Source organism: Antechinus flavipes, chromosome 5 (assembly GCF_016432865.1).
Source record: "Antechinus flavipes isolate AdamAnt ecotype Samford, QLD, Australia chromosome 5, AdamAnt_v2, whole genome shotgun sequence".
NCBI classification, from domain to species: Eukaryota; Metazoa; Chordata; class Mammalia; order Dasyuromorphia; family Dasyuridae; genus Antechinus; species Antechinus flavipes.
The window spans coordinates 146,629,145-146,653,342 of NC_067402.1; the positions used below are offsets into that span (position 1 = coordinate 146,629,145).

A 24,198-nucleotide genomic window follows, 5' to 3' on the forward strand; every position below is an offset into this window, starting at 1 on the left:
GTCCAATACATGTAAAATATGTTAAAATATATGTTAAATCCAATATATGTATACATATTTATACAGCTATCTTACTCCACAAGAAAAATAGGATCAAGAAGGAAAAAAAACTGGGAAAGAAAACAAAATGCAAGTAAACAAAAACAGAAAAAGTGAAAATGTTATATTGTGGTCTACACTCAGTTCCCAGTCTTCTCTCTAGGTGTAGATGGCTCTCTTCATCACTGAACAGTTGGGATTGGTTTGAATCATCTCATTGTTAAAGAGAGCCATGTCCATCAGAATTGATCATCTTTAGTCTTCTTGTTGCCATGTATAATGATCTCCTGGTTCTGCTCATTTCACTTAGCATCAGTTCATGTAAGTCTCTCCAAGCTTCTCTGAAATCATCCTGCTGGTTGTTTTTTACAGAACAATAATATTCCATAACATTCATATACCATAACTTATTCAGCCATTCTCCAACTGATGGGCATCCACTGTTTCCAGTTTCTTGCCACTACAAAAAGGGCTGCCACAAACATTGTTGCACATGTGGGTCCCTTTCCCTTCTTTAGGATCTCTTTGGTATACAAGCCCAGTAGAAACACTGCTGGGTCAAAGGGTATGCTCAGTTTGATAACAGCTAGCAAATTTGAGACAAATTTTTTTTTTTTTTTAAATTTGCAAAACATATGCATATAGGGCAGCTAGGTGGTGCAATGGATTCACTAACCCTGAAGTCAGGAAGTCCTAAGTTGGAATCTGTCCTCAGACACTTTAATACTTCCTAGTTGCGTGACCCTGGGCAAGTCACTTAACCTCAATTGCCTCAGCAAAAAACAAACCAAAAAAATGCATAGATAATTCTGCAATATTAGCCCTTGCAAAACCTTGAGACAATATTTGAACTCGAATTCCTTACGCCAAAGCTAGCACGTCACCAGGCTGTCTTTTTGCCCTTGACACACAAAAAGTGCTTGTAAAAATCCTTGTTGCTCGAATGCAAACTTTTTACATTTCATTTTCATTCCTCACTCTCATTTAAGTCTGTCTCCTTGATCTGTTCCCACTAAGCTCAACTTGGCTGCCATCTAGACCAGGCTGACGCATTACGTCGCAGCGGGAAGCCAAGCGCATGCGCTCACGGCGGGGGAGGTGTGTGGGTGTGGGTGTCCCAGCTCCGGGTTGCCAGCAGCAACGCCCTGCACAAGAACCGCAGGACGGCTGCTGGAGTATAGTAGTGCGAGAGTGCGAAGGGGCAGCCTTCGCTTTTTTGTCCTCCTGTCTCGTCTTGCCCCAATTTCCCTGGGCAAGTCCCAGCCCGCCTGGCAGATCCAGAGATGGAGTATCCTGAACCATGCCACCCTGAAGAAAAGGAATTATATCGGCCAACACCTCCTAACCCGGGCGTCCGAGGTACGAGGGCTGTGTCAGGAACGCGGCGACCCACTCTGGGCTCCCATCCCCCGGGCCTCCCACACCTGCCTGGGCCGACTCACCACGTGCTCTCCGCCTCCTTTCTCTTCCCAATCAATGTCGGCCCCCTTGTCCCCCAACCTCTGATCTCGACCTTTTAGTTGTACGAAGCTCCTCGTTCTTCAGCTGCCCCGACCACCTCCTTTTTCTTCAGCCTTGGCCTTTCTGATGCAGGCCATCATTCTGTGTGGCAAATCACAACCTTTTTGGACCCGAGTTCCTTCATCTGTAAAATGCCCGCTAAGATCCTTTTTAGCTCTACATCGATGATCCAATGATCTTCTCCATGCTTTTTCCTGCTTTTGCAAATCATCCACCCTATAATATTGATCTAATCTCAGCGTGTAGGTAGCATAATATAGTAAAAGGAGATAGGCAGCATGGTGTGAAGAGTCAGAAAGAGACCTGGATATTTTTCGGGTCATGGTTAAGTTATATCACTCTTCTGAGTTTGTTTCCTCATTAGTTAACCAGGAATTGAAATGTCTGTAGTCAAAACTTCATCAGGTTTGGAGTAAAATTAAAGTTATTATTATTTTTTTATTGGAACACATTTTCATAGGATCTTGACCATGAATATTTTCTTTGTCAGCTGTCTTATCATAAAAAAGTGACCTATTATAAAAAAAAAAAATTGTGAAGGCAAATGTGTGGCTTTCTTATGTTTTCATTTTGAATCTCTTCAGTGTGTTCATAACAATCTATACAGATAAGAAAGAAGTCATAGCAACTAGGAATGTGTTTCTGGTTACTTTTTTTTCTTTATAAAGACACCATTTATGATCTTTTCCATTCTTTGTAAATTTTTTCCTTTCTCAAAAAGCTTAAAATTCTATGCCAGTACTTTAAATATTGTATTGCTTCCTATGCAGACTTCTTCACCACCAGTCTTGATTTCCTCCTCTTCAGTGACACAATCATGTCCTTATTTAGTATTTTAGAAATAGGGATGCTATAATCTAAATGTTTTCAATGCAAAGAGATCATTGTGAAAATACATGTAGATCCATTTTATTTTCTGTTTATCATTTTTGTCCAGTTTTATCTATAAATTCACTTGAGATAATTTGGCATAGCTGGATCTCATCAAGAGGGGAGGATGATCATAATTTTTAAATGGTACTTTATGCGGTTATCTATTTTGATCCTCAAGTAGATCCTGTGAGGTGCTGCACAAATATCTTCTTAGGGCAGCTAGGTAACATAGTGGATAGAGTACAAGGCCTCGAGTCAGGCACACTTAAATCCAGTCTTAGATACTCATTGTGTGATCCTGGGTAAATCACTACCTCTTTTTGCCTTGTTTTCCTCAACTGTAAAATGGGAATAATAATAAGAAGAACATCCATAATAAGAAGGCGGAAATTATGAGGATCAAATAATGAGTTATTAATTGTATAGTGCTTAGCACAGTGCCTGGCACATATAAAATATTAATGTTAACTATTATTATTTGTATTATATGCATAATCAAAACTAATTCCTACATTAGTCCAAAAATGTATGTCTCATTCTGCATTTTGAGTCTCTCTCAAAAAGTGAGTTGCATGTATCACTGTCAATCATCTTGAACATTGCATATATCAAAGTTATTAAAACTTTCAAAGATGTTTGAATATACACCATTGTTAATATATAAATTGTTTTGGTTCTGCTCACTTTATTCTGTACTAGTTCGTACCAGTCTTCTTAGGTTTCTCTAAAACCCATCCTCTTTATCTTTTCTTCCAGAACAATAAAATCCATTACATTCACGCACCACAATATGTTCAACTATTCCATACTTGATGGGTACATCCTGAACTTCCAGTTCTTTATCTTTGCACATATTTGACCTCTTTGGGTTAATAATCCTAGTAACAGCAGATAAGAGCATTTACAATTTAGTAACTTTTGGGCTATTATTTCAAATTACATTCTAGAACAGCTGGCCAACTTACAACTCCACCAATAGTGCTTTAATATGTCTGTTTTTCTCATAGCCCTTCCAACATTTGTTATTTTATACTATTTCCACTTTTGCCATCAAATCTGATGAATTTGACATAACTCAAAGTTATTTTAACTTCACATTTAGCATTTTGTATGTCTCCTTGAACTTGTCACTTAAACACTTTTGAGAAGCAGCACAGCACAATGGAGGGAATATAAGATTTGACATCAAAAGACCTGACATGTTTTGGCATGTATCCTTCTAATTGTTTAATCAGGAACAAGTAATTTAACTTATCACCTGTTTCATTATTTATAAAACCTTGGTTTGTGAAATACTAAGTTAAATGGTTTGTCATTTTGTCCTAACTTTAGGCAAAATTGTAAAGTAAGTGAAGTTTGTCTTTTGGCTGAGAGCCTCCTCTTTGTCCATCTATTTTCACATTCTTTTCCCTTCTCTCTGAGGTCTCCTTTACTCTAATATTCTTGTGTGAATTGGTTCAATGTGTTAACCTTCAGAGTAGCATTTGAATTTTTAAAATGTTGTAGGAGAGAAAACCAAAGAAATGAATTCATAATAGTAGGTTTTTTGGTACTTTTGAGAGGGAAATTCTTTCAGGTGACACAATGGGTAGAGCTTTGGACCTGGCATCAGAGAATTCTGACTTCTAATAGAACCTTAAATATTTCCTAGTTTTATGGCCAGGGGCAGGTCTATCTCATTTTACTCATTTGTAAAAAGTAGATAATAACAGTATCTATCTTTCAGGGTTATTATCATGATAAAATGATAAAGATTTTTATAGCATTTTACAAACTTTAGGTACAATATATTTCCTATTGTGATTATGATTTTATTATTTAACTTCTATAGGCTTCACTTTCCATATCTGCAAAATTAAAGAGTTGGATGCAATGGCTTTTTCAGCTCTAAATCTATGATTCTATAATTCCAAAGCTAGAATGGAGTTTTAATGTCTATGAAAAAAATAATGAAAGTATTTTTAAAGAAATTGTCCAGCAGAGGGAGTATCTGAATTGTTGGCATGATTTGTATTGAAACAAGTACTCATGTTTTATATTTCCTTTGTAGTTAGCATTTCTAAAACAACAACTATATTTGCACATTTTAAAAATAGACAAGTTTTCAAAATGGAATGTATATTGTATTAAAGCAATCTTTCTGGTATCACTTGGTTAACCAAAAAAAAAAAATGATTTGGTCGTTTCAGCTGAGCCCCTAAGAATAGTGGTCAACACCCTTTGGCATCATTTCAAGTCTAAGATCTGACCCTCAGCCATTTTGGGGTCATGAATTTGATCTATAACCTGTCTCATTTGCAGGTAATGAGGCTCTAAGTAACTGATTTAAGCTAACCAAACATAGGAGTGGTTAATGGACAAATTAAAATGCTAGTTTATTCACATACAAAGAGAGACACTTACTACAAGAGAACTGGTATAATATACCTATTCTGGTCATTCATTCCTGAGGAGTCCACTTGGGAAGCACAATTGTGAAATGATAATTTACATGTTAAGCATTGTGTGGGAAGGGTCTAGCACCCTTTCCCAAATCAACTAATCAGAGACATCTTCAGTTAGAAAGAGAAAGCATTTATTTAATCCCTGCAGAGAGAGGCCTATACACACACACCTGGGAGGTATCCCAACTCCTACCATGTGCTCCTGGGAATCTGGACAGCTTTCACCTTCTCAGACTTAAATAATAAAAAACTCAAGCCCTCTCATTGGATAGACAAAAAGGAAGTAATCATCCTTGACCACTGATCACCAATGTTATCTGCTTCCTATGGGTCATATCATTTCCTGTGAGCATCACTTCTTTAAGGTCTGACCTTTAGAGACCATGTAACTCTTCAACCCAAGGGATCATGTGACTTCCTGAAACCTGAAGCCCAAGACCTTATCTTCCAGCTCTGGGTATAGGGATCATGTGACTTAGGCCTAGTCTTATAAACTAAGAAAGTTTCATCCAGTCAGTCCCATTCAGTATGGATTTAGGCCAAGGGGAATTGAATTTGCTTAAGGTAAATTTCCACCAAGCTAGGAGAGTATGAAGAATTGACCATTCTATTTCTGTCTAAAGAATCAATTCATTTAAACAATATCAGTCATCTATAATCTTGAGAACCCTTTCCATTGTACAGTACTGAGTAAACCACTGATCAGTTCCTACTCTTTCATCTCCTTTATAAATAGTGCATTGCAGACTAACATTCTTCTGTTGAGATATTATTTTGAGTAAGTTTTAATATAGCTAAGTGGTTTGTAGTTTTTTCTGCAACCAAGTATTTTCTAATTAAAGTGCATTCCAGAATCTCTTAAGAAAAGTATGTTTGAAAAGATACAGTGGAAAAGTCCATTTAATTATTCAATAAACTCTCAGTGGCTTCCTATTGCTTCTCATATCAAATACAAAATTCTCAATTTTGCATTCAAAATCCCTCATAACCTACAACCTTTACCTTTCTTATACCTTACTTTTTGTCACATATTTTTCTATCCATGATACTGGCTTCTTGACTGATCCATGAACAAGATATTCCATCTCTGGACACTTTCTTTAACTTTCTTTCATCTTTAGAATACTTTCCCTCCTCAGCTCTGCCTGAGCTGATTTTCTTTTACTTCCAATTAAAATCTATCTTTTACAGGAAGCATTTCATAGCCCCTCTTAATTCTAATGCCTTGCCTCTGTTAATTATTACTTATGTAATAATTATTAATTACAGTTTGTGTATATTTTATTTGCATGTTGTCTTCCTTATTAGATTGTAAGCACTTTGAGGACAGACTGTCTTTTGCCTCTTTTGTATGGTGCCTGGCACATAATATGTGATTAATAAAATTGAATTACTTAACATGAATTAGCTTTTTCAAAGGGATATTTTCCTCAAAAATATATCAAGAACAAACACATTAGCATCTCTCATAATTTCTTAAGGGCATCCAAATGCTTAACACAATGCCTAGTCCATTATTGATGCTTAGTAAATGTTATCGACATATTTTCTGCAACCACTTTTGTCTCTGGGAAAGTCAGCTCAGGATGTGAATGAAGCAAAGATAAGGCTAAAGCTAAATGAAGTCTTTTTTTTGAACATGTCAATAGTCTTGGCTACACAGTATCAGTTAGAACTGGCCTCTAACCTGTGGGTGACCAAGATGAACAAAGCAGGCTAGAGGCAGGCCAATCAGGACACAGAGATGTTTGATTTCAGAGGGACAAAAATGGCTTGCAAGCAATGAAGCAAGCTGGAGGAGTAACACAACAATGAGACAAGTTTGAATTATAGTAAGGTTTCATGACCAGAAACAATTTTGGGATTTTGCTGTGGCTGAGATCAACCAGAGGGTGAGTGCAAAGGACTGTTGTTATATCAAGTTCAGAGCACAGCCTTCTTGCTGGACCTTAGTTCTGGAAAATAGGGTGTCTCCTAAAACCTTGGCACAGCCAGTGGAGAAAAAACTCTTCCCCTCCTCCTGGTGGTGAGTAAATTGGAACCAATTACAGAATGTCCATGTATGCTCCACAGTCTCTTCAATGGATTTCTCTTATAAATCATTAAAATTCTCCTGGATGCAGCTTCATAACATCCTCCATGTGGAAATGTATCTAGTGTAGATATTGCTCTGAGGCCCTCTGTATATATGCCAGAGACATATAAAATGACAAAGTTGGACTAGATGGCTTGTGAGATCCATTCTAGCTCTTTATCTATGATCATATGAGAGTTTAATATGGAATTATTTCCAAATGCCTATTTCCTTAAAAAAAAATAAATTAAGAATTAAATATCAATACAGAACTATAACTAGGCATTTTAACATGGAGAAAGGTATCACAAATCATGGGAAAGCAGAGGAAAGAAATCTTCAAATTAACTTTTTAAGTACAAGGGAGGAGACAGAAGCTTCAGAAAATACTTTGAGATTGCTTCCAGAAGTTTGTGTTGGGGAGGAGCTTGCTTGAAGCACAGCCACAAGGAGGAGGAGGAGGAAGTGCACAATCTGTAAATGTCCTATTTTAATTTAATTGGTGTGTGTGTGTGTGTGTGTGTGTGTGTGTGTGTGTGTGTATGTGTGTTTTTATTATAGCTTTTTATTTACAAGTTATATGCATGGGTAATTTTACAGCATTGACAATCGCCAAATCTTTTGTTCCAATTTTTCCCCTTAACTGATGGTGAACCATATTTCCCTCTTTTCATCTGAGTGGTGGGAGATTAGAAGTTTAGAAATTGTCACACTTTGTTTGATAGGGTCAATGTGTTGATTTGTTTTTTCTGTCATACTTCTTTCTTAAAAAGAAGGATTCTATGGGATGGGGAAAAGGATGATTTTAGAAGTAACAGTGTTGTTTTTAAAATCATCAGTAAAAATCACTAAACCCTTTCATTTCCTCTCTCTTCCCCTACTTCCCTGATTCTCTCTTAACTCCAGCAAAGTCACTTCTTCCTTCTCAAATTTTCTCTGGAACTAAGATTAAACATTTCCTTTACATTCATATCACTTTTTTCATTGTTCAGTCGTTTTCAGTAGTATCCAAATCTCCCAAGTTTTCAATCACTACAGCAATTTTGATACCACACTGATCTACCTTAAAACCCCCTATCTTTCAGAACACTTGACCTGAATGTTATCCTAAATTCCACTGACTGAATACTTTTTTATTTTCCTATTAATAACAGATTATTGAAGGGGGAAATAATAAAAAGATGATGCATTTTTTCTTTCCTTTCAAGTAGAAAGTAAGTTCATATAAGTTAGAAGTCATGAATTTGCATAATTGCAAGACAATTAGATTTTAAGGAATTTGGAAAATACTCTAATTATTTAGAATTTAATTTTTTTGGATGACATTTTTCCAAGTAGCATAGGCATGAAATGTTTCTAACTGTAAACATTTAGAAAAACAAACCCTCAATGTGATCCATTTGAAAAATATTCATTATGGGCCATTTTCCTTTTTCTTTACTATAATTTTCCAGTCATATCTTTCTATTTTAATTCCTTCTTTGTTCTAGATTGTAGTAGCATGTGAATTCCTTTATAATTGAACTGTTGTTGATGTAGTCTTTAAAATTTTGCCATCATTTAATCTAAGGCATCTTGTGTACATTTAGGCTGACTATGATGAAATAATCTACTTTATTTAAAAATAAACCAACATATAGAGAATAGGGAGTATGTCATTTTAGATTTTTATTTTAAGAGAGAAAGTTAAAACATTTGTAAAAAGGTTTACAAATAAAAATGCATTTATATTTTAAAGTTTTGAATTAGCATTTGATTCTGTAACTTTTTAAAAAATTAAAGCAGTATCTTCAAAAATAAAAGCAAAATAGTATCTTCTATTGGGAAGGATACAAAATTAAAACATACCTTGCTAATACAAATGTCTTTGATATGGGAAAATTTATTCCATTTCATTTTTTCAGACTCTATTCAGTGGTCTACTCATTTCACCCCCAGAGGATCCACTGAGATTTTTAGAAAAAAAGATCTGGAACTAGCTGAAAATGGGCTTGAAAATATTTTATGGTATATATTTCTCTTTCTTTATATTCATTAAAAAAAAAACACCATATGATATTTTAGAGAGGTAGTAATAGTATAATGGAAAGCGCATTAGGGTAGGGAGGCAGAAGACTTAGGTGCTAATCTCTCTTCTGCCCTTTACAAGCCAATTCATCTTAGACAAATTACTTCTCTTAGTCATTTCCTCACCTGTAAAATGAGGATAATAATAATGTTGTAAGAATCAATGAAAATCAACAAATCTTAGGCTCCTTATGTTAGGGGCTAAGGCACGTCTTGCCCTCACAGAGTTTACAGCCTAGCACGATGTAGGTAAATATTTTATAAGTTGTAATGTACTAAATAAAGGCAAAGTATAATTACAGTTATTTTGTAGTGATATTAAAATTGTCATAGTGTGATATCAATCATTTCCTTAGTAATGGATAATTGTATTATTATATTTAAATTTATAAAGACTTTCTAGAGCAGGGGTTCTTAACCATTTTTATGTCATAGGCCATTTGGGCAAATCTGATGAAGCCTAGGACCCTTTCTTAGAGTAATATTTTTAAGTGCATAAAATAAAATATGTAAGACTGCAAAAGAAATCAACTATCTTGAAATAAAAATATAAATTTCTTCCTCACCAGAGATCTTAACTCTGGTCTTTGGACTTCAAGTTAAGAACCTCTGCTCTAGATTATGGTACTTTATAGGGCCTGAAGAATTTAGGTATTAAAGTCAACATGTATTTAGGGGATTTATGAAATATTTATTCAAGAAAACTTATTTTATGCCTATTTTGTGATTTTTTTTAAAGGACTATTTGATTGATCCATCATTGAAACAGAAATTTCAAAAGAGAACAAACAGTTTCCAGGGACACTCTTCTCGCCTTGATATACAGCTGGTAATTGTTCTTAACTAAGCATACTAACATATTCATCTTTAAATTTTCTTGACAATATTGAGAATATAATTAGATTCTAGATTTTCTAGGAGGCTTCTTAACAAGGTCAGAAGTGCTATTTATTAAGGCTTCAGGAATAACATTATTCAGAAGGTGAAGTATCAGAGAAGTCCCTACTCATATTTACCAAGATTTACCATCTTGGCTTCCCTCTCTCCCTTTTTTCCCTCCCTCTCTCCCTCCTTTCCTCCCTTTCTCTCTCCTTCCTTCTTTCCCTCCTTTCCTTTTTCCCTTTCCTCCCTCCCTCCCTTCTTCCTCCCCCTCTCCCTTTTTTTCTCCCTTCCTTCCTCCCTCCTTCCTTTCCTATATCTCTCCCTCCCTTCCTTCCTTCCTCTCTTCTTCCCTTCCTCCTTCCTTCCCATCCTTCCTATCTTCCTTCCTTTCTTTTTATAGATCAGATACCTAAGTATGGAAGTATATTAATGAACTTTTAGTACTACTGCAGTTTAAAAATCCTGAACCCAAGGGATCTTCCAGCCTCAGCTTCTCCAACCACAGGGATTACAAGTTTATAAGTTGTAAGGGCTAGTTGTAGGCAGAAATAAATAAATAAAGCTAATAAAAGGAGCCCCCTAAATAATTATAACACATCAGTGTCACCATTAGGCCAGTCAGTGATAGCTGAAATTGGTAGCTGTACTGCTGCTGTATATCCTGATGTCAGTTGACAACTTAGTGACAAGAAGACCTAAGAACTGTGAGGAGTCTAGGTAAATTCTCTTTCTTTCTGGTACTTTGCTGATTGAAGTTGCTGATTCAAGTGGAGAAAGTCACAGGCAGCTTGCCTGAGGCTGTTTCAGAATCAGATACTATGGAACCTTCAGACTTAGTGCTTTCCTCAGGGTGATGCTGGAGCCAGTTTGACTTAGCTTTGGAGAGCTGATTGGTAATTGCTACAGTTCAAGAGTTGATTTATTGTTTCTTTGATTATTTAGGTGTAAGAATGTATCACTAATGCAGATGCAGATAAAACTTAAGTGTAGGTGCATATACACATACACATTTTTTTTTTTCCCCGAGTGCTTAATTGTGAAGCATTTACCAGAATATTCCTGCTACTCTATGTTCAGAGTTTGAGCTCAGCAGGAGTGTAAAAGGAGGCTCAAGGAATCAATCATCACTAGACTGGAGACTTCATTATGTAGGCCAATAGTAATTAAAAAATAATTCTCTCTGATAAAGGCCTCATTTCCAAAATATATAGAGAACTGACTCAAATTTATAAGAAATCAAGCCATTCTCCAATTGATAAATGGTCAAAGGATATGAATAGACAATTTTCAGAGGATGAAATTGAAACTATTACCACTCATATGAAAGAGTGTTCCAAATCATTATTGATCAGAGAAATGCAAATTAAGACAACTCTGAGATACCACTACACACCTGTCAGATTGGCTAAGATGACAGGAAAAAATAATGATGAATGTTGGAGGGGATGCGGGAAAACTGGGACACTAATGCATTGTTGGTGGAGTTGTGAACGAATCCAACCATTCTGGAGAGCAATCTGGAATTATGCCCAAAAAGTTATCAAATTGTACATACCCTTTGATCCAGCAGTGTTTCTATTGGGCTTATATCCCAAAGAAATACTAAAGAAGGGAAAGGCCTGTGTTATATTGCTATGTGCTTATGTAAATTATGTATAATGCCTCCCATATTGATGGATTTATGTATACCATGTATATCTGTTACAAAGTTCTGGCCCATATTGATGGATTTATGTGTACCCCCTCAGAAACCCCCTATGTTTTAAAACAAAAGAAAGGGGGAGATGTTGGAATCCTTACTAACTGCTAACTAATTAGAGTTGATCTAATCTTACAAGAAGATGTTTTGGGCAGAACCTGAAACAAGGTACTAAGTAGAACTACCCATAATCCCTCTCTCTGGAAGGAGCATAAATAGGCCAATGGGCCAGTCGGAGAGTTCTTCAGAGGAAGACGCTACAAGTCAAGATTTCACCGGAATGACATGAAGACTGGAGCTGGCTGGAGGCTGAAGAAAGCAGAGGCAGAGGCTGAAGGACCAGACCTTTGGATTTAAAGACATTTGGAGAGAGCTCTTGGAACCAAGCAGAGAGATAGGCCTCTAAGCTAACCGGGCTAGAAGAAAAAGCTCACCACAATTGTCCTATAAGAAATGATCAGCAGGATGATTCCAGAGAGTCCTGGAGAGACTTGGGATGCTAAGTGAAGTGAATAGAACCAAGAGATCATTGTACATGAAAACAGCAAGACTATATGATGATCAATTCTGATGGATATGGCTCTCTTCAACAATGAGATGATTGATGCCAGTTCCAATGATCTTACAATGAAGAGAGCCATCTACACCCAGAGAGAGGATTGTGGGAATTCTGTGGATAACAAATAGCATTCTCCCTCTCTCTGTTGTTATTTGCTTTTATTTTATTTTCTTTCTCATTTTCTTTTTTTTACTTTTTTGATCTGATTTTTCTCATGCAGAAAGATAATTGTATAAATATATATGCCTATATTGGATTTACATATATTTTTACCATGTTTTACATATATTGGACTTCTTGCCATCTAGGGAAGAGGGTAGGAGGAAGGGAAGGACAATTGGAACACAAAATGTATGTGCCAAAATGTTTGTAGCAGCCCTGTTTATAGTGGCTAGAAACTGGAAAATGAATGGATGCCCATCAATTGGAGAATGACTGGGTAAATTGTTGTATATGAATGTTATGGAATATTATTGTTCTGTAAGAAATGACCAGCAGGATGAATACAGAGAGGACTGGCGAGACTTACATGAACTGATGCTGAGTGAAATGAGCAGAACCAGGAGATCATTATACACTTTGACAACGATATTGTATGAGGATGTATTCTGATGGAAGTGGATTTCTTTGACAAAGAGACCTAACTGAGTTTCAATTGATAAATGACGGACAGAAGCAGCTACACCCAAAGAAAGAACACTGGGAAACGAATGTGAACTATCTACATTTTTGTTTTTCTTCCCGGGTTATTTTTACCTTCTGAATCCAATTCTCCCTGTGCAATAAGAGAACTGTTCAGTTCTGCAAACATATATTGTATCTAGGATATACTGCAACATATCTAACATATATAAAACTGCTTGCCATCTAGGGGAGGGGGTGGAGGGAGGGAGGGGAAAAATCGGAACAGAAACGAGTGCAAGGGATAATGTTGTAAAAAAAATTACCCTGGCATGGATTCTGTCAATATAAAGTAATTATTAAATAAAAATTAAAAAAAATAATTCTCATAGATATTTCAGTCAGCAAGTCAATAAGCACCTACTACATATTAGGTACTGTGCTAAGCACTTGGGATACAAAAAGAGATAAAAGATAGCCCTTCCCTGAAGGAGTTCACAAGCAAATGGGAGAGACAACAAGCAAACAAATGTATAAACAAATTATATAAAGAGGATTAAAATAAAATAATGAACAGAGAGAAAAGGTACTAGAATTAAGAGGGATTGGGGAAAGGCTTCCTATAGGATATAGGCTTTAATTGGGATGCGAAAGAAGCCAGGAAAAGCAGGAAGTGGAGATGAGGAGGGAAAGTATTCTAGATTTGGGTGACAGCCAGAGAAAATGCCAGAATCTGAGGTGGAGAGTTTTGTCTAGGATTCTTATTCAAGGGACAGCCAGGTGGTCAATGTCATTGCATTGAAGAGAATGTGTCAGGGAATAAGGTGTAAAGAGAATGAAAAAGTAGGTGAGGGGGGCTAGGTTATCAATGGGGGTTAAATGCTAAACAGGATTTTATATTTGATCTTGGAAGTGATAGGGAGCCCCTCGAGTTTATTGAGAACATGACGTAATCAGACTTGCATTTTAGGAGAAGCACTTTAGCAGGATGATGGTTTGGAGTAGACTTACAGACAGGCAGACCCACTGGCAGGCTATTGTGATAATCTAAGCATGAGGTGTTAAGGGCTTGCATCAAGGACGTAGCATTATCAGAGAGATGTATTTGAGAGACATTGTAAAGTCACAGATTGGATATTGTAGTGCGGTAAGAAATAGTGAGGAGATGAGGATGTAAGACTAAGGGGATGGCTGTCCTTGATAGTATGGAGGTGTAAGGGTTTAGCAGGTAAAAAAAATAAGTTCAGTTTTGGACATGCTGAGTTAAAGATGTCTTCAGAACATCCAGATCAAGATGTGTAAAAAGCAGTTGGAAATACAAAAGTAGAGGTCAATTTAGAGCAGGGTGGTTAGTTTTGAGAATCATCAACGAAAGCAATAATTAAATCTATGGAAGCTGATGAAATCATAAAGTGAAATAATATGGACAAAGAAGAAGGACCAGGACAGGGCCTTTTGGGGGCACCTCCTGTTAGAAAAGAATAAAGTAATTAGTATGGAATTAGGCTTTCTCATTTCCAAAATATATAGAGAACTGACTCAAATTTATAAAAAATCAAGCCATTCTCCAATTGATAAATGGTCAAAGGATATGAACAGACAATTTTCAGATGAAGAAATTGAAACTATTACCACTCACATGAGTGTTCCAAATCACTATTGATCAGAGAAATGCAAATTAAGACAACTCTGAGATATCACTACACACCTGTCAGATTAGCTAAGATGACAGGAAAAAATAATGATGAATGTTGGAGGGGATGCGGGAAAACGGGGACACTGATGCATTGTTGGTGGAGTTGTGAACGAATTCAGCCATTCTGGAGAGCAATCTGGAATTATGCCCAAAAAGTTATCAAACTGTGCATACCCTTTGATCCAGCAATGTTTCTATTGGGCTTATACCCCAAAGAGATACTAAAAAAGGGAAAGGGACCTGTATGTGCCAAAATGTTTGTATCAGCCCTGTTTGTAGTGGCTAGAAACTGGAAAATGAATGGATGCCCATCAATTGGAGAATGGCTGGGTAAATTGTGGTATATGAATGTTATGGAATATTATTGCTCTGTAAGGAATGACCAGCAGGATGAATACAGAGAGGCTTGGAGAGACCTACATGGACTGATGCTAAGTGAGATGAGCAGAACCAGGAGATCATTATACACTTCGACAACGATATTGTATGAGGATGTATTCTGATGGAAGTGGATTTCTCTGACAAAGAGACTTAACTGAGTTTCATTGGATAAATGATGGACAGAAACAGCTACACCCAAAGAAGGAATACTGGGAAATGAATGTGAACTATTTGATTTTTGATTTTCTTCCCGAGTTATTTTTACCTTCTGAATCCAATTCTCCCTGTGCAGCGGGAGAACTGTTCGGTTCTGCAAATATGTATTGTATCTAGGATATACTGCAACATATTTAACATATATAGGACTGCTTGCCATCTTGGGGGGGGGGAGGAGGGAGGGAGGGGAAAAAGCGAAACATAAGTGATTGCAAGGGATAATGCTGTGTAAAAATTATCCTGGCATGGATTCTGTCAATACAAAGTTATTATTAAATAAAATTAAATTAAAAAAAAAAAGAATTAGGCTTTAAGATGTGTAATGTCTATTAAGAGAATACTGAGATGCCACTTGTTGATTTCAAGTCATTTGGCCCAAGTGAATACTGAAAGGTGGTTTGTATAGTAAAAAGAACAATAGATTTGAAGTCAGAGAATCTCTGGCAGGACTCAAGATATTCAGAAACACATTTTACATGCTCATGGAAATTAGTAGCCAGAGAATTTTAATCATATACTCCTAAATATGCTAGGTGCCGTGAGGTCTAAGGTGAAGGTTAGATGGAGTAAGTATGTGGCATTTTTATTGTAGGCATATATTGCCACCAACAACATGATACCATAGATACTGTACCACACTGTTGAAGTTTGGGTGAGAGCCACATTTATTTATTGATTTGTGTTTTGGAGTCAGGAAATGGAGCAGACATCACAGCTCACAACCATTGTCTCTCTACATAGAGAGATTAACTGAAGGAAATCTGGTCATGTTCTTGGCTCAGAAAATCTCTGAGAGAAACAGATGACAGCAAGATGCTTGAGGTGATCACCAGGAATTTCAGCGAGAGATAGGGTCTTTCTAAGGAAACTTGAGTCTCTGGGAAAAATACAAGATAGTGAGAGTTAGCTCATAACAAATATTTGAAAGATTGGGTAGTCAGTCATTCTGCAGATAGCCTGAGAATGGCTAGGACACTAAGAAAGTAATACCAGGATATTGGAAGTAGTTTGCAGGAAGTGCAAAAAAAATTTTTTTGCTGGTATATGTGTTCATGTCTGGGGTATTTGTGTATAGATATATCATTATTCAATAGTATCCTATTTTTCATGACCCCATTTGGGATTTTCTTGGCAAATATACCAGAGGCATTTGCCATTTCGTTCTCCAGCTCATTTTACATATAAGTAACTGAAGCAAACAAGGTTAAGTGGCTTGCTTAGGAATACATGGCTAGGAAGTGTGTGAGACCAGATTTGAATTCAGGTCTTCCTGATTCTAGGTCCAGCACTTTATCCACTTTGGTACCTTGTTGCCTACATACACACACACACACACACACACACACACACACACACACACACCCATATAGCAGGGCTTCTTAAATCTTTTCCATTTGTGACCCCTTTTTGACTAAGAAATTTTTATATAGTCCTGTCTCAAATCTGAGCCAAGGTTTTTTTTTTTTTTTTTTTTTTTTGGCAGCTATTGTGCATGGACACCTGTTGTGTGTTCAGAACCACGTCACACAAGCAACACAGACAAGGGCTGCCAGAAACATCTTGTATTCATCATATTTTATTTTTAATTAATTTTTGGTCATTTATTGCAGAAACCTTTTACTTTTTACCCAATTTCTTGTGACTTCCATATTCAATTACTTACCCCTATATGGGATGATGACCTAAGATTATAGAAGCTTTTCTGTATAGGCTTGAGTGAAAGCCTCATTCATTGTAGAAAAGTTTCTGAATTTTATCTCTTAAAATCTGTGTGGAGATTTCTTAACATAAAGACCCGATCCAGGTGCTGGATACAGATAGTGAGGAGTTGTTTGATCATAGGATGGAGCAGGAGTCAAAGCAACTAGAGGCAAGGGAGAAAAATGCAGTAACTTGGATATAGGGGGCCAACTGTGGACATAGCAGGCTCAGCATTCCGCAATTGATAGCACTCATTAGCTTTCAGTGGAGTTATCTGGCATCTGTCGATGGGGAGGATATGATACCTCCTGCTGGTGCATGTAGGAACCATGGGTCAATTGGGAGCAAGACTAGTGCTCCCCAGGAGATATGTTTTTGGAGAATAGACAGCAGACTTTTGGGAATATGTCCTAAAACCTTTATTGGCTGGTAATTTCAAACTCTGATCCTGTTTATTATGTCTTTGATTTGTATTTGTAGTTATCAGCTTGTTTTAGTAAAGAAGCTTCAGTGAGTGCTCATGAGCTGTGAATTTACCCTAACAGCATCCAGTTCCTAGCTAAGACTTTCAATAATATGCCATTGGACCAAATTATTTTTTATCTATTTGCAAACAAAGTTCCAAAGACAGTGAAAACAGTGATATAGTTTTTAGTGATGGAGAGAAGAAAGAATCAGGAAAATCTGCTTTCACAGAATCATTCCTAGGTTCATGTACCGCTCCAGTAACTTCATACACCAGAATCGCTCTGGTGGCAAATCTGTGAGAAGTGTGCTAAGGAGAACTTTGATCTTGAGTTCACTGGTCTATGCAAGGTTTCTTGGTCATGGCTAATGTTGGGGCCATATACATGGCTTGCGGTTTTTTATCTGTTCTTCCAAGGTTGATTATATGAAAGACAAACCTGCTTTCTTTGGCAGGGTGAAAAACAGGCACTAACTCTTTGGATGCCTTACAACATTTCTGATCCAAGGGGAACAAGGCCAAGAAACTTACTATTGTTGATGCTTGACCACTTTCCCAAGTTTATTGGTTTTGTTCAGTTTTGTGTTAACCGCCAAACTTTTCCTTCTGACTCTGGGGAGAGCATCTCTCTACCTTTTTCACTTGCTGCAATTCTGCACATGTAACTATGATTACAAGAGAAAAATAAACTACAAAAATGCCTTTGCAGATGTGGTAGAAGGGGGCAACATGCATCTATCTATGTCTGAAACTTGAGCTATAAAGACAGTATATGACCATGAGATGTTGAAAGAAAAGGCCTTGAGTCTTAGGAACTACAACTAGAAGAATTCCTCTGCCTGAGTCAGCACCCCTTGGGAGCAGTCTTTAATTACTGAAGCTACCATTTTGTCTTCCAAGAGGGGAATCCTGGACTCTGTGCTCTAAGCCTACAACCAAGAGCATCCACCGCCCAGCTTGGTCCCTATAGTGAAATAGAAAGGTCAAGAAGACTCTCTTATCATCATGCCTCAGAAGAGAAAAGAGGAATCGCCTCTCATTTTTAGCTGTATTATCTTCAGAACATCTCAGAATAAGGAAAAGAGAAGAGTGGGATGGGAAGAAGAGGATCTGTCTGTCAACACTGGCAGAAGGAAAGAGAAGAGAGAACTCACCACATTGAAAACAGGGGCCAATAGGAGGAGATTTTCCCTTAGAAGGAAGGACTGCAATTGATGAGTTTCTGGTGTCTTAAGTTGGAGCCAAAGGGTAATTTTCTGGTAGAAATTATAAGAAATTCTAATGCCATAGATCAATGAAATAATAAGTAAAATAGCCTTTTGTGGGGAAAATGGAAACAGCCAATATTTATAACAGTGTTTCTATCAAAGAACATATTCCAAGTTTCAATAACAAATTTATAAGCCAATTTTGGAAAATAACCCTTTTGAAAGTTGAGGACTCTCTGTACTCTCATTATCTCCCCTCTTATGTCTTCTTTCTCAATTGCACTTCCAGCCAAATGTAGCTCCCACAGAATTTCTTGGAATACCTTAATGAAAGACTTGGCATGATTTCTAAGCTAGCTTGAGCTCAGCTGGTACCATATAGTGAACTTCCTTATATCCATGCCAAAGCAACTCATGAAAATACCAAAGGAGTTTTTCTAATTTTTTCCAGCTTGAAATCCTTGTACCCCCAGCATTAAATATTGAACTCCTTCATCTTTGTAAATAAAAATTATAAGATTTGGTGATTAACAAAAGCCATAAATTAGTTTTTCCTACTTGAAAAAGAAATGGCTTAGGACTTTTTTTGTCAAGTTAGATTTTCTTGAATCTTTTGGTAAAAAAGGGATTCAAAGTGTTTTCATGTCTGGACACAAGAAAAGACTGGTTCATGTTAGTGCTTCTCCAGTTTGACTGGAGTAGTATTTCAGTCAAATCTAAAACAAGCATATGAGATTACAAAATAAATGAAACTGGAATAAGATGATTGATTTCAGGATGGGGAATATCTACACTCTGATATGAATTTAAATATTTTATGCATAAAATTATATTTTCTTACAACATATTAGTTAATGATTTTTATACATTTGTGGTAATACTATCCTTATAGTACTTCTCATTTCTTTTCTATAAAATTTAAAAGATTTACTGATTTACTGCTAAAGAGGCTTTATTTCTAGTTTTTACAATCCATGAATACCAAAATTACATTTCTATAAAAGCAAAAATGTATATATTTTGTGGATGTAAAAATGTCATTATAATGGATTTTCACCTCATGAATCTATATGTGAAGCTCCCTGAGGATCATGGAAAAACCTAGTTAATGCCTAAATCATGTATTTTTACCTTTGGAAGCTATTTTTATATTTATATTTGAATTTAAGTTTCTCTCATATGAGAGTTCAGGATATTTCAAGCTTAGTAATTCACTAATGAGTAACAAAAAATGTAAGAAGAAACTAGAAAGCTTCCTAACTTCCTTATAGAGTTTCCTATTCTTTTCTCCATTATGAAAATGGAGAGTATCTCCTCTCAGACCAATGGAAAATGCCAGCTTATAGTAGAGCTGTGTTTTTACTCTATATCTTAATTATATATTATTTATTTTTGAAACAAAGAGATCATGGTTTGTAACTTCCTCTAAAAGTTTCCTTTAAAAGATAGTTTTTTAAAAAACTATTTAGAGTAAATAAAGAATGCTCTCATCCACAGTATTCTTTACTAGATGGAGAAAGAAGCAATATCAGGTCAATGAGATTTTGAAAACTTAATTTACTCATGGAAAATTGAAAGTTGATTGTTACTTTAGCTCTAATGATTTGATATTTCAATGGATTAAGTTAATTAGACAAATGGTAAAAAGACAAAATTTCAGCTATATCCAATTTTATAGTTTCCAATATAAATTCATAGTTAATAAAATCAGCTATAATAATAAGATAAACAGTTGAATTATAGAAGATCTTTGCACTAGAAATCTCTGATTTGGGTCTGATCTTTAAGTTTTTATATAAGGAAATCACATAAACATGTGAAACCAAGAGCTCCTCTTCAATAGATAGACAATGGATATAAACCAATTCTTTTATTTTTTTAAAATAGAGCTTTTTATTTTCAAAACACTTGTATAGAGAGTTTTTAACATTCATTCTTGCAAAATCTTGTATTCCAATTTTTTTTTCTCCTTCCTGTCCTCCCATCTCCTTTCTTAGATGGCAAGTAATCTGATACAGATTAAACATGTGCATTTCTTCTATACATATTTCCACAATTATCATGCTTCACAAGAAAAATCAGACCAAAAAGGAAAAAAATGAGAAAGAAAACAAAAATGCAAGCAAACAACAAAAAAGTGAAAATGTTATGTTGTGACCCACACTCAGTTCCCACAGTCTTCTCTCTGGGTGCATTACAAGACGATTGGAACTGGCATCAATCGTCTCATTGTTGGAAAGAACCACGTCCATCAGATGTGTTGTCTGTGTACAATGATCTTTTAATTCTGCTCATTTCACTTAGCATCAGTTCATGTAAGTCTCTCCAGGCCTCTCTGAAATCATCCTTCTTGTCGTTTCTTATAGAACAATAATATTCCATATCATTCATATACCATAACTTACTTAGCCATTCTCCATTTGATGGAGAATTTCCATTCAATTTCAGTTTCTTGCCACTACAAAAAGGGCTGCCACAAACATTTTGGCACATGTGGTCCTTCTCCCTTCTTTAAGATCTCTTTGGGACATAAGCCCAGTAAAAACATTGCTGGATCAAAGTCTATGCACAGTCTGATAACTTTTTGAGTATAGTTCCAAATTGCTCTCCAGGATGTTTGGATCTGTTCACAACTCTACCAATGATAGTGTACCATTTCCCCACAGCCCCTCCAACATTAATTATTATCTTTTCCTTTCATCTTAGCTTGTCTGAAAAGTGTGTAGTTGGACTTAAGAGTTGTCTTAATTTACATTTCTCTGATTAATAGTAATTTAGAGCATTTTTTCACATGACTAGAAATGTAGACAAATGCTTTTCAAGAGAGTTATCTATCAAAAGTAAACTATCAGTAACCATATAAAAATGCTACAAATCACTATTGTTAGAAATGCAGATCAAAACAATGCCATGGTACTAACTGGTACTCAATGAAATGGCAAGCTTGGTTAAAGATGGAAATAGTTACTATCAGAGAGGCTTCAGGAAGAGAGATCTCTAATATGTTTTAATGAGATTACTGATTAAATTGATGACCTAATAAGTTGATGAATATTATGGCATCATTACAAACTGTTTTCCAGAATAGTTTTACCAATTCATAGCCACAACCATGGTATATATTAATATTCTCATTTTCTTACAGGCTTTCTGTCATTTGCCATTTTTATTTTTTTGTCATCATTGCTCCTCCAATGTTGACTCTTTTCTTTTATTATCTTTGCCAATTTCATGAGCATGAGGTGAAACCTGATTTTTAAAATTTGTATTTTTCTAATTATTAATGTCAGACTTTTCCCTCAACAATCTATTTTACTCAGATATTTGATAGCTTCCTTATTTCATATATCTTGAGACCCAATCCCTAAACAGCTTACGAATTATGTGCTTTCCATCATTAATTTCTTCTTTGTATATACTTGATCTGGTACAGTTGTTTTTCCTGTCATATTAGATTATCAATTTAGGGCTAGAAAGAATCTTAAAGCTCATCAGATCCTATTCCCTTATTTTAGATATGAGGAAGCTGAGGCTGAGAGAGATTATATACCTTTTCCAACATCACAAATAAGAGGCAGAGCTGATGTTTGAAATAGGACCCTCTGGTTCTGTATCCTATATATTCTATATCTTTTCATTGGCCTGCAAATCCTTTTTTCATCTTTTTTAAAACCATTTCCTCTTCTTGATAAAGGATTTCATTTATTGAGATGTTGAATTCAAATGTGGTTCCACTGTCATTGGAAGCTGGGGGGGCAGACTAAATAGAGTTATTGTGAGAATTGTAAGGGAATTAACCTAAGGAAAGTGCTTTTGAAAATATTAAAGCATTTATAAGACACCTATTATTATTTATTAAAGAAAATCTTTTGTTATAGAAATATTTAGAGATAAATAAATTCTAAAAAAAGCTATTCATTATTCTTTTTTCCAGTTTCATCTCTTAAATCAGACTTAGTTGAGTCCCATGCATGAGCTAATTTTTTCCTCCTCTGCTTCTTGCTATTTTATGAGTCTGTGTTCCTCTATAACATTTAGCAAAGGAGCTTGAATTCTAAATCTATGTTACTCTTAGCTGTCATGTCTCTGCTTGGTAAGACTCATAGAATCATAGATTTAGAGCTGAAAGAAATTTTATAGGTCATCAGGTTTAACACCTTCATTTATACACAAAGAAACTAATGTCTAGAGAGATTTTTTGGGTCACTCGGCTAGTTAGTGGCTGGCAGGATTTGAGCAGAGCATGCTCTCTTGTACTACATTGATGTTTGTTTGCTAGTGGAGGCACTTCTTAAGACTTTTTTGGGCTTCTTATTACGGTGCTTTCTTTATGTTGATTAAACTCTCAAAGGAATTGTCAATATTTCTAAAATACAGATTGGATTGTATCACTCTTGGATATCTTGCCTGGCCCCTTAGGCACTCTAGCATAAAATAGAAACTTCTCTTCTTGATTTTTAAACTCTTCCACAATCTGACCCACTTTTGCATTTTCAGTCCTTTCATATTGTTTTCCTTGGGTACTCTTCATTCCCAAAACTCTGAACTATTTCTTACTGTAGATGACATTGTAACTCATGTTGTCATGCTTAGAACATGCTTCCTGCTCATCTCTTAGAATCTGATTTCTCTTCCAAAACAGCTCAGGTGCTACTTGCTACATCAGACCACCACTGAGGAGTTCAGCATAATAAATGCTCAAAAAAGCTTGTTGACTGATCTATTGATTGACATGTTCTACAGGCTCTGAAGGTAGCATAGTGGCTGGTTCACTGAACCTGGAGTTAGGCAGAACTGAATTCCAATGTGACCTCAGATATTTACTAGTTATGTGACTCTGGGTAAATTGCTTAATCCATTTGCCTTAATTTCCTCATCTGTAATAGGGGTAAGAACCTACTTACTTTTCAGGGTTGTTGTGAAGATCAAATAAGAAAAATTGTAAAGCACAGTGCCCCAGCACATGGTAAGCACTATATTATTGCTAACTCTTATTATTAAAAGAAAAACATTTAAATGTTTTAAGGAAAAGTAGCATCATTGGATATCTTTCCAGGTAAGCATTTTAAATGTTAACAGTGCTTACTTAAATACATAAGATCTAGTGTGTTTATCAAAAAACAAAGAAACTCCCTAGTCTCATCACCTTTATATATTATGTCTGAAAAATTGAAAAATATATTAGAAAAATATATATATATTAAATTTGAAAAATACTAATGATATTAGTTGGTATTTCTCTTGAGTTATGAGAATATGGGCTTGGAGTATGTATATGCATAATTTTATTAAATTTAAAATATGTGATTTTTGTCTCCTTAGTTGGATAATGAACTAAGTTAAAAAATATTAATCATGTCATAGTCATTGATAGACCAATGTAAACTTCTAGTAACTAGTAAGTTTTTCCTTCATTTCAGCTTTCATATATGACCTAAGGGAAATTTCTTAAAATATCTCTCTGCATCAGTTTTCTCATTTATTAAACAAAGAGTGTTTATTAGCTCAGGTTTTTTTTTAACCTCTGGAATCTAAATTTGCTTTTATAGCATCTTAATAAACATGCTTTGATATAATAGATTTCCTATTTATTTTATTTTATATACTTTAAAATACCATTCTGAGAAGGGATCAGATGGCCATAGGAGTCTTAATGAGATGTCTTCTAGTTAAGAAAACAACTCTATGAAAAACTCTGGAAATGTTTTAGAATTTTTAGTGCCAAAAATAAGCCTGTGAGACATGTTGAAT

General features: G+C 35.7%; 1 protein-coding gene across 1 annotated transcript in view; it reads left to right on the forward strand.

Moving 5' to 3' along the window:
- The window catches only part of FBXL13 (F-box and leucine rich repeat protein 13), a 239,573-nt gene that overhangs the window by 2,128 nt on the left and 213,247 nt on the right, over nucleotides 1–24,198 (forward strand). Inside the window, exons 2-3 of the mRNA XM_051962415.1 lie at nucleotides 1,078–1,398; nucleotides 9,758–9,847. Coding sequence (XP_051818375.1) covers nucleotides 1,078–1,398; nucleotides 9,758–9,847 — 411 coding nt within the window. The remainder of the gene's footprint in view (nucleotides 1–1,077; nucleotides 1,399–9,757; nucleotides 9,848–24,198) is intronic.